This window comes from Sceloporus occidentalis, unplaced genomic scaffold (genome assembly GCF_023333645.1).
Source record: "Sceloporus occidentalis isolate IW3139 unplaced genomic scaffold, rSceOcc1.0.p SCAF_3, whole genome shotgun sequence".
NCBI lineage: Eukaryota > Metazoa > Chordata > Lepidosauria > Squamata > Phrynosomatidae > Sceloporus > Sceloporus occidentalis.
Genome location: NW_028316983.1, coordinates 164,396,378 through 164,407,873, shown reverse-complemented (window position 1 = coordinate 164,407,873; position 11,496 = coordinate 164,396,378). Strand labels below are relative to the sequence as shown.

General features: G+C 43.0%; 1 protein-coding gene across 1 annotated transcript in view; it reads left to right on the top strand.

Moving 5' to 3' along the window:
• The first annotated feature begins 590 nt into the window (after positions 1-590).
• ELOVL2 (ELOVL fatty acid elongase 2) overlaps positions 591-11,496 on the top strand; it is a 61,682-nt gene continuing 50,776 nt past the window's right edge. The window contains exon 1 of the mRNA XM_089516722.1: positions 591-670. Within this exon, the coding sequence (XP_089372848.1) occupies positions 668-670 (3 nt within the window). The 5' untranslated portion in view covers positions 591-667. The remainder of the gene's footprint in view (positions 671-11,496) is intronic.

Below are 11,496 nucleotides of genomic sequence, written 5' to 3'. Positions count from 1 at the left end.
CAAGCTTTCAAAGCTCCGTGGGCTTCTTCTTCAGGCAAGACGTTACAAACCAAACAGGAGGAGAAGAAACAAAACAATTGGTGATGGATATTTTTTTTGTTTGCATTTGTTAAATGGCCAACGCAGGATGTTTCCCTGATTGGTACTAAGGACTCTGTATGGCATGGGATGAGAGGAGGTCAATGAGGGGTGTCTGTGTGACACCATGAGTTACCACACTGGCCTTCCTTCCCCTGAGGCTGAGAGAGTGTGACTCTGCCAAGGTCACCTAGTGGGTGTCACAGCCCTGGCTCTGACTATGGTCCACTAAGGGGCCAAGGCACTGTCCCTTTTGGAAGGAGCTGCCCATGTCTGAGTTTGGCCTTGCTTCCCAGGGGCTGGCCCTGCCTTGGAGCCCCCTCCCGGGCCCCGCCTGGCCTCTCCGGCCGAGGGAGGGGAAGGCGGGGAGAGGAGAGCCAGGGGAGGCCGGGGCTTGGCTTAAGGCTCCGAGAGGGAGGCGGAGGGGAAGGAGGCGCCTGGCTGCTTGGCGAGGAAGGCAGGAGCCAGAGGAGGAGGAGGAGGAGAAGGCGCCAAGGCTACTACCCTGGACAGCACCCGCGCCTCCCCAGCCCTCCTCTCTCAGCAGCCCTGCCGCCCCAGCCCCGGCCTTGGCTCCCGAGGCTGCGAAATGGTGAGTGGAGGGCAGCCTCTTTCTGGCCACAGCCGCCTGGCTTCCCGCTAAATCCCTCAGAAGAGGAGGAGGAGGAGGAGGAGGAGGAGAGGGAGGGAGGGGAGAGGGCGCCTTTCCATGCTCCAGGGAAGGAGGGGAAGGAGGAGATCACGGGTGGAAGGGGACATTTGTTCCCCAAGAGCCTCTCCCCCCCGCCCCATGGGCTCCTTTGGCGGGGGCAAAGCCTGCCCTCGCCTTCGCTGTGCGCCCCTCAGCCGAAGGAGGAGCACCATCTTTGCGCGCGCTTTTGGGGGGGCCACAGACACCGAGTGTGTCCCCCTCACACACACACACACAACCACACACCCCACGCTGTCTTATACACACACACACACACTCATTGCTTACCATGCATGCACATGCTTCCTTGCTCTCTCAAACATACTCCAGTGTCTTCCCCCCCTCCCTTTCTCTGGCTGCAACCACATTGCAGAAATAATCCAGTTTGGCACCACTTCAGCAGCCATGGCTGGAGGCTATGGAATTCTGGGAATGGTAGTCTGTTGTGGCACCTCCACAACAGACTGCCATTCCCAGAATTCCATAGCCTCCAGCCATGGCTGCTGAAGTGGTGCCAAACTGGATTATTTCTGCAATGCGGATGCTGCCAGAATTCCTGGGCTAGAACCTTGCCTACTCCATGTGCTCCCACTCTCTTAGACTCGTAGGAGTTTATCACATGAAGGAGATTGGGAGTTTATCCTGTGAATAAGCTGGAAAAATCATGCAATTACACAAAATGATTTCACACAACAACACACAAAACCCGCCATTAAAGCAGTCAGAAAGGAGCATTAATGCACATCTTTTTACTTTCAGGATTTCAGTGACAATGCACTCCCAGTATACTTTATTTGCACAATTGTGTGTGATAATCATTTGTGCATCTTTTTACTTTCAGGATTTCAGCAACAATGCATTTCTGATATCACTTTATTTGCACAATTGCATGAGATAATTATTTGTGCAATTACACACCATTTTCACTTTATTTGCAGGATGCTTTAAATGTGCTCTAATTTCTCTTTAATGCCGAAATTAGTCCCAGTGTGATACACCCCTCATCCACACACTCCCACATGCTGGCGCTCGCATGGGTGCCAGTGCTGTGTGTTTCTCCCAACACCTTCTTGCACATTGTTTTCCTGTCTTCCCTGCCCTGTTGGTTGTGTGCCTTCAAGTTGTTCTGACATACAATGAACCTATTACAGGGTTTTCCTGGCAAGTTTCTTCTTCAGAAGGGCTTTGCCATTGCCATAGGTTTCAGTAGTGTGGTAATGTTTCTTCTTATTGTTGTGTGCCTTCAAGTCATTTCCAACTCATGGTGACCCCAAGGCAAACCTAGTGTGGGGTTTTCTTGGCCAGATTTGTTCAGAGGAGGTTTGCCATGGCCATCCTCTGAGACTGACTTGTTCAGGATCACCCAGCAGATTTCACAGCCAAGTGAGGATTCAAACCCTGTTCTCTGGTGTTATATTCCAACACTCAAACCACTACACTGGCATACTGCTTTCTTCCACACACCTGTGCAAACCCACCTATTATTTTACCATCTTTTGCCCATATATGCCAGGTAATTCTTCACTTTCATGCACACTGATGGGAGGCAATGTGTTCTGAACAGCACATATAGCACTTTTTAATGTATCTACACACCCTTCCTATTAACAAACCCACACAGTCTGACTTGCTGCTTCCCTCCTGAACACTCACAGGTAGCACAGGTTGGTTCTCTCCTCTCTCATCTAGGCAACACATGCTCCTTCTTACACATAGCCACATGTTACTCTATCGTCTCTGTAGTCCTCCGCCCCCTCACTACACAACCAGGGCTTTCTTACATTTGAAAATACACTTTTCAAGGAGCTAGCTGTATTAGCGTGTTTCAGGATAGGAAGGAAAGGGTTTGGGGGAGGGAGTCTATGCATCTGAAAGAATCCATGAAAGCTTATGCTGAAATATATATCAGTTAGTCTCCAAAGTGCTAAAAGCATACAACATATCTAATGTATGCAGAGGGTTTTCTGAGTGTGCATGAGGATTTACAGTTGCTCCTTTCCCACGTTCTTAAACACGTTTATGATGACACCTCCCCACCATTCTTCTAACAAAAAGATGGCTCTCTCCTCTCCTTTCTCCTCTTCTCCTTAAGCTTTTAAAAAATGACTTATACCATCAGGAATTGCAGACTAGGTCCAATTTACATTGAGGCAAAGGGCCCATGTCCACCCGCACACACAACTGATTCCTCTGCGGTGCAATACCGTGCAAGTCTGTTTGAAACTTCAGAAGTAACTTCTCAAAAAGAATAGGGAAAGATTGGGCCTTTAATCCTTGCAAAGCCCATGTCCATTAAAAAAACAGCCCATATATGTCACGACTATAGTGAGCCATGGAAAAGTGCCAACTTTTTTTAAAGGCTTCTAAGGCAGACATGTAGTTTACTCTGTTGTCAAAAATCATTAATATGAAGGATGCCCTTCCTAGATCCTCAGATAAAAATTTAGGAAATTCCAGAGCAAGGCAATTAAAAAATCATAGGAACTTTGCACCTGGCTCTTATTTCGGAGATGAAAATACAGTGAGTGTAATCATTCAGTTTCTTTGAACGCATGACTGAGAATTGAAATTCCAGTTTCACTCCTATAATAAACTTGTTCTATTTGGTACTTCTTGATGATTGTTGTATTAGATATTACTTTTATCTGAGTGTTGGTCAGATTATGTACATGAGGAAGGGGAAACTGTGGAGAAATTAAAAACCTATGACAGAATACCGTATCTTGAAATATCAGGGAATATTTGTAGCCTGTAAATGGAGGAGTGAGGAAAGTGTGGAAATCAGGGATGTTGAACTACAAACCCCACCATCCTTTGTCAGTATAGAGTATGCAGAGAGATGGGAGATGTGGTTCATCATCATCTGTGGGGGGGGGGGGGCAGCCATTCCCATCCCTGATGTAAATCAAAATGAGAGGAAAGGCACAAACCCAACATTTTGACCCTTTGGTGAAAATTTGAGTCTAGCTTTCTAAGAAAACTCTGGGTTAATACCTGGAATGTCATTTACCAGCCTAAAGCAGCATTGTAGCTATATACAGTACTTACTTAGCTTTTCATCTTTTCCAAAACTGAGCCTGAATTAGATTTGGCTTTTCTTCCTAGCCAGCTGAAAGAGCTATAACCTGTATTTAAATGAGAGAGAAATCATAAGTAGTCAGAAGCCTGCCATATCTATTATTGACAATGAGCTTTGCAATAGATAAAGTGTCTCTCATGGAACAAGTCCAATAGAAATAAAGAGAAGTGAGAAGACATAATATTTGGGTTGTATTTAAATTTGTTCCTAATAGATTTTATTTCCTAGTTAGAATGAGACCAGTAGCAGTACGGGTTTACAAGCCCCTTGCAGGACATTTCAGATTACTTTCTGACCATGCCAATTCCACTTTGGTAAAAAAAAGAGCTCAACTATATATAAAAATTATAGTTAGCTTAAGTGGTTTCTCTCCAGGCATTCAATAATTATTTCTCGAGGCAAGTTTCTGAAGACATACCATTAATGATAAATGTGATGATTAACATTGGTAGGGGGTGCATGTGTGCTTGTTAATTAAAAAATATATATACCAAGTTTGTTGTTGTCTTCCTTCAAATTATGTTGGCAACCCTAAGATGAAGGATTTTCTCTAGGCAAGATTTGTTCAAAGGGGGTTTGCCTTTGCTTACTTCTGAGGCTGAGAGTGTGTGACTTGCCCAAGGGTTTCTATAGCCAAGTGACGATTTTAACCCTGGCCTTAAATCACTACCCTTTAACATTTCACAGAGGAAAGCTGGGACAGGTGTGGCCAAGGGCTAGTCTACATGTAAGCATACTATTCAAATTGGTGCACATTGTTGTACAATCACATTGATGGTTAATTGTCTTCACTTTCCTACACAAATGTGCATCTATTCATATCTGTTCACCCTTCCTCTGCTGAAAATGCACAGCCATCTAAATGAATGCTAAGCAGATGGACTGCCACATGTGCAATAATGGGCATTTCTGCAGACTTCAGCGGATTATAAAAACTACAAACCTTTCCCCCAGAGTTTAAGGATTTTTTGGGGTGGGGGGGTGGTGGTGGCAAAAAAGCCCAAATGTCTGCGAATCACATGTGGCTGGATCACATCCTATTTAACTGGAATGAGGAGCATTTTAAATGTGTAGACTAGCCCCCAGCAACATCAGAGAGTGGGCAAGATGACAAGTGATTAACGAGAAAAAAAAATAAGGTGGAAGAGAGTATAGCAGTTTGCTTTTGCCTGACCCTACAGAAAGTAGGGTGTAGTGGTTTGAGAACTGGACTGTGACTCTAGAGGTCAGAGTTTGAATCTCATTTCAGCCATGTAAACCCACAGGGTGACCTTGGGCAAACCACACTCTCTCAGGCCTCAGAGAATGGCTATGGCAAACCCCCTCTGAAGAAACATGCCAACAAAAACCCATGATAGGTTTGTCTTAGCATTGCCTTAAGTCAGAAATGACTTGAAGGTACACAACAACAACAAATTGAAATGGCAAAATTCTGCCCCCACTTCAACCCCTTGCGGTTGCAGAGTACAAACTACTTTTTCACTGTAAACTGAATTTGCAGTAATTGGAGTAAGCCAAGGACAAAGGGTGGGGGGGGGGGTGAATGGGAGAAAGAAAGAGAAACTAACACATTTTAAAAACAGGTGGAAAAGTGGGATTCTGGATTGTCCCAACTAGTTGGAAGGTATGCAGTTGCAATGGAATCAAACATTTCTCCTCTCTTGCTCTGGTCCTATGTGGAGTCAGTAATAGCTCTACAGGTTTTCCCAGCAAATCTTTAACACAATTTTTAAAGGGTGCACAGGTGGTAAGAGCTGCAGAAGGGTAGGATCCTAATGTTTAGGGCAAACAGCAGAATCCAGCAGCATTAAACTAGTGGGTCCTGGTCCTGGTTCCAGTGTAGTCATGCTTAAACAAACACATTGAAATCAATGGGACAGATTAGTGCATATTTAATTAAATCAATTGATCTCAGTGGCTGTGCATCAAGCATGATTAAATCTGGGGATCCAACACATTATTTGGAATCAGATGTCATTGCCTAAAACAATTATGTCCCAATATACTTCAAAATAGCATCTTATGTTTAAAGTGCTAGCAACTGCAATCTGTGAGAAACTGTTAATTTGAAAGTTGTATATCATTTCTTCAGTAAACATGGGCTGTATATTGGAATTGCACTGTAGTATCTGTAATGGTTTTACATGAGATACCTTTTAGTATTGCATTGCAAGGCATTTGTGATTATTAAAATATGACATGTCATCCCATTCCATAGGCTTGCCATATCCCGCCTGGGGGCGGGACTTTCCCGGTTTGGGGCGGGTCCACACGGTCCCGCCCCGGTTTGGCCTCGCCTCCGGGACACCCCCCTCCCAGCGAGGGCCTGGAGGCTGGGGCTTGGGAGAAGCTCTCCCCAGGCCCCTTTGGAGGCCCTGGAAGAGGCTCCGCGATCGCGGAGCAGTCCTCCAAGGCCTCTGGGGCTTGGGAGAAGCTCTCCCCAGGCCCCTTTGGAGGCCCTGGAAGCGGCTCCGCGATTGCGGAGCACTCCTCCAAGGCCTCTGGGGCTTGGAAGAAGCTCTCCCCAGGCCCCTTTGGAGGCCTTGGAAGAGGCTCCGCGATCGCGGAGCAGTCCTCCAAGGCCTCTGGGGCTTGGGAGAAGCTCTCCCCAGGCCCCTTTGGAGGCCCTGGAAGAGGCTCCGCGATTGCGGAGCAGTCCTCCAAGGCCTTTGGGGCTTGGGAGAAGCTCTCCCCAGGCCCCTTTGGAGGCCTTGGAAGAGGCTCCGTGGTCGGAGCTCTGGCTGTGGGGTCCTCCAAGGCCTCTGCGAGGCCGAGGAGGAGGCCGCTTGCCACCGCGGCGATGGCCGTGATGACAGGCGGCCCCCACACTCCTTCCCGGCCTGGGAGCAGCCCAAGACTTCCTCCCAAGCCGGGAAGGAGAAGGAGGACAAGGTTCAAAAATGTAGGACCTTTTTTTTTTAATTTCCTGGCCAGGAAATTAAAAAAAAAAGGTCCTACATTTTTGAACCTTGTCCTACATTTGTCCCAGTTTGGAGGTCCTCAGCTATGGCAACCCTACATTCCACCATGTGAATCTGCCTGAATAAATAGGTTTCTGTTGTGTTTTTAGAATATGCTGCATATTCTACAGCAGATGTATTGTTTATTCTAAGCTCTGAGTCAAGTGCCCTTCTCACTTTCTTACAAGGTTACCAAGTGATTTGCACAACTTGCAAAGTTCTGTGCAAGTATGTGGGTGTCTGGCTGTGGCAAGGAGGCAAAATTAAGGCATTTCCCCTCCAAATAAGAATTCTGTTGTCCAAATTTTTTTTCTTCAGTTTCCAAATTTCTAATATTGCTGTAAAATATTAGATGGGCATATAGAAATACAGTTTTCTTTGCATTCCGAAGAAAAGAGGCAGACAAAGTTACCAAGGGAACGTGAACACATGAAATATAAGAGCTCTAGGTGCTTATGATTATGTCTTACTCTCTGCAATGCCAAAACTTTAATTTCTGAAAGAAAATTTCTCTAGTGGAGGCTGAATTTTTGTTTGGGGAAGCAATGTCCATATTTTGCACCTCAGTGGCTCCACCACTGTGGTGTTTCAAAAACTAATGGCATATGCTTCTGTAAAGGAAGCCTGAGGTGTTCCTTTTTGATTTTTTATCTTCAGATTGTCTTAGACAGCAATCCTATATCCATAATTTTTTGTGGGTTTTTCGGGCTATTTGGCCATGTTCTAGAAGTTTATTCCTAACGTTTGCCTGCATCTGTGGCTGGCATCTTCACAGAATATGCATGCATTGTTAAACCCAGCTCACTGCTGAAGATGACAGCCACAGATGCAGGTGAAACATCAGGAAAAAACTCTTCTAGAACATGGTCACATAGCCTGAAAATCCTACAAAAAACTATGGATACCAGCCATGAAAGCCTTCGACTTCACATTACAAACCCTATATCCATTTAACCAGTAACAAGCCTCACTGAATGATATGGTACTTACTTCTGAGGAGCTGTGGTATGGGTAGGATTGTGTGGTTCTCCTCCTAGAAAATATTATATATACAATTGTCAGTTTATGATGTTTCACATATCCATGATTACCCATGTAATCATATTGTTTCTTAGGAACTGGAAGTTTAAATGTACCTGATCTTACTTATAATCTAACATAAGAAAGGGGGAAACATTGAAGCTTATTATTAGCATTCTTTTTTTGCATTTGAAAATGTTTTCTACATTAGTTTTATAAGGCTAAACTTGTATGATCCATGAAGGGTCTTCCAGGGTTTTGCTTATAACAATGAGTGATCTCTCATATTCTGTTTATTGGAGGAAATCACACATAGCATATGCATGCATTGTTAAACCCAGCTTACTGCTGAAGCATATACATTGCACACACAAAAAATTCATTCCTCAGCATTTTTAAACTATTTTAGAGTCATGACAGCTATGGGATGCCCAGAAAAGTGTATACCTTTCTAATTAGTTAATACAGTCACCTGGTCTACTTAGCTCATTACCATGGTCTACACCTGCCTGCTCACTAGATTCTCATCCAGTCACAACTTATTACCTGGACATCACTGCCTTAGGATCTCCCTGAGTTGGAAACGACTCGAAAACACTACACACAAGTCAACTCAGGTTTTTGGCATCAATATTTTGACCAAAATTTCTAGACGTATACATGAGTATATACAGTATTGCTTTGGGCTTTGTCTTCTACAAAAGGATCTAAACCTGAGAGAAGCAATGGTTTTTAGTGAGTTGCTCACTTTTCCTTTGACATGCTTCTCTTTGTCCAAAGTTGGAAATCCCTGCAAAATGGCTACATCTATTTGTATTGTAAAGGCACTAAATTTGCTATATTGGGCATAATTAGGTGGCAGCCATAACACATAGAGGTGTAGTATCTGCTAACTGCTAACATAATAAAATTTAAAAAGCACATTAACAGTGCTATATCAGTATTTACATAGAAAAAAAAAAGAAGAAGGTTATTTTCATCAACAGGCTTCACAGGACCAGTTTTCAAACTTATCCAGTAGCCTGTGGAATTTGTATTTGAAAATCAAGGCTTCAGTAAAAATCAAGGCTTCAGTAATGCAGTTGGGGCCTACTTAGTTTTACCTGATGAAGAATGGGTTACTTTACCGGTATTAATTTCATTTGTTCAAGCTGTGCTTGATATCCAGTTCTTCTTCTGCTGCTGCCTTTCTCACACAGACATTTTTCACAGCCAGCATTAAATAGATAGAACCACTTTGTTTCCTACCATCTTTTGAAAAAATCCTTCCAAAGAGAATCGTGCTGGCAACAAGTGAATGACTGGCACAAACCTTAAAAAGGGGGGGGGGGGGGTAGGGAAATACTGTTTCAAGGAATTGGCATCCCCTTTGTCAAGATGCAAATTCCAAATAATGGCAGCTGCACCAAGATTTGCTTTCCAGTTACTTGTTATGTAATGATGTGATTTGGTTCCTTATGTAGGAAGCCGAATAAATTGCATTTCTGGGTTAAAAACCTTGCCACTATAGAGCATTTTTGGCTCATCAAAAACATAGTTTATTATTTAGCTATATCATTTGAGCTGAAGGTAGTATTTTAGATGTTAAAAAAAAGACAACCAAGCTGTACCTCTGACCGCATTTACTCTGCCACAATCCCATTAATGTTACTAGATCCCTGGATTTAGATACAACAAAGACTGTAACCTTGGGCAATAGTTCACAGCCCATGAATTAAAGTCAATGGGACATCTCTTGAAAATGTGATGCATTAGACCTCTAATGCTTACTGGCATTTAAACTTGTAGCATCCACTCTTGTAACTAAGCATTCTTGTGTGATTCCATTCAAGTCTATAAGGGGAAAAAACTGCTCCAAGGTATGTAATTTGAAAAGTCCACTGGCTCTGCGTCCACACTGCAGAAATAGTTCAGTTTGACACCACTTTAACTGCCATGGTTCTATTCTATGGAATTCTCAGAGTTCTAGTTTGTTGTGGCACCAGAGCTCCTTGCCAGAGAAGGCCAAATGTCTCACAGCACTACAGTTCCCAGAATTCCATAGCATTGAGCCATGACAGTTGAAGTGGTGTCAGAGTGGATTATTTCTACAGTGCAGATGTATCCTAACTTCTGCAATAATCCCTTTCCATCATTTGCCTCAGTTGTGTTCTCCCACATACTGAAATCTAAACTGAAAGTTTCTTGGGGCTAAGTCCTCTTATTTTGTTTTGTTACTCAGTAAAGCTCTATCACTTTGTCACTACATGAAGAGCAGTAAGAAACTCTACAGTATGGTAAACAACTTTTTAAACAGCCTACTTTTAAAAGAAAACTTAATTATCAACCCAGCTTGGAAGACCAATCTGCCATTAAAAAGCTATATAAATAAAATATCTGTTGGAAAGCATCAAATAACAACATTTGTATGTAAAGTTAACAACAAAATATTTCATTGTGTCTCAGGAAAACAGTATACTTGGAAATAAATCTCTGTACTAAGGCACCATATCCTACCTGATCTTGGAAGCTAAGCAGTGTCAGCTCTTGTTAGAAACTGGATGAGGGACCATCAAGAAATACCAGATGCTGCAGGCTATATTGCAGAGGAAGGAACTAGAAAAACTATCTTTGACCATTATTTGCCAGAGAAAATTCTATGAAATTATTGGGGTTGCCATAAGTCAAAAAGCAACTTGAAAGTATACTTGCGTGCGCGCCACACACACACACACACACACACACACACACTCTCTTAACAATGCCACACAATGTGAAGTGCATAAACCTGAAAGAATGATGTGTGAGATCTTACTGACCCATAAGTTTTTAGGTAAAGAAGAAAATACTCTGCTAGTAGCATGCACATAATACAATTATAACACAGTTAAATAGGTATAATGGTGCAGTTATCATGAGTAATTTCTCTATGCAACATTGAATCTTATAGACCTTGCAACAATAGCTCATGTCAGGTGTGCGGCTTATATATCATCACCATAATTCACAACTGCATGTATCAGACAGATAAAGTGAATGCTGGAACACAGTATGGATTTATGTCATTGTATTTATTGCAAAGATAACAACCAATGTATCCAGATATATCAGCATTGGCAGACCTACCTACTCTTGTGTTGCCTTTCTTGATGTCTTAGGCAAATAGGCCATTGGCTAAATTTCTAGGCTCAACCAGGGTTTGACCAACTCAATTGCAGAATCATTGTTCAGATTTTAAGCAATATAGGTATCCAGTCAGGCAGTGTATATGGCAGATTACCATTAAATCATGTGTTTGGAAGTGTATATGGACCATTTAATCATAGGGTATTCACACTCCTTTTAATTACATCATCATCATCAAGAACCAACATGGTGTAGTGGTGTGAGCATTGGATTAGACTCTGGGGACCAGGGTTCAAATTCTGGTTTGGATATGTAAACCCATTAGGTGACCTTGGGCAAATCACACTCTCTCAGCCTCAGACAATGGCAAAGGAAAAACCCCTCTGAAGAAACTTGCCAAGAAAATCCCATGATAGGTTCCATGATAAGAGCCTTAGGGTCAACATAAATTGGAAACATCTTGAAAGCACACATCATCATAATCTTCATCTTCATCTTAAATCACAGGTTTGGAATTCTGCTCTGAAATTACTGCACTGTTATACATTTTGAAAAGGAGATTT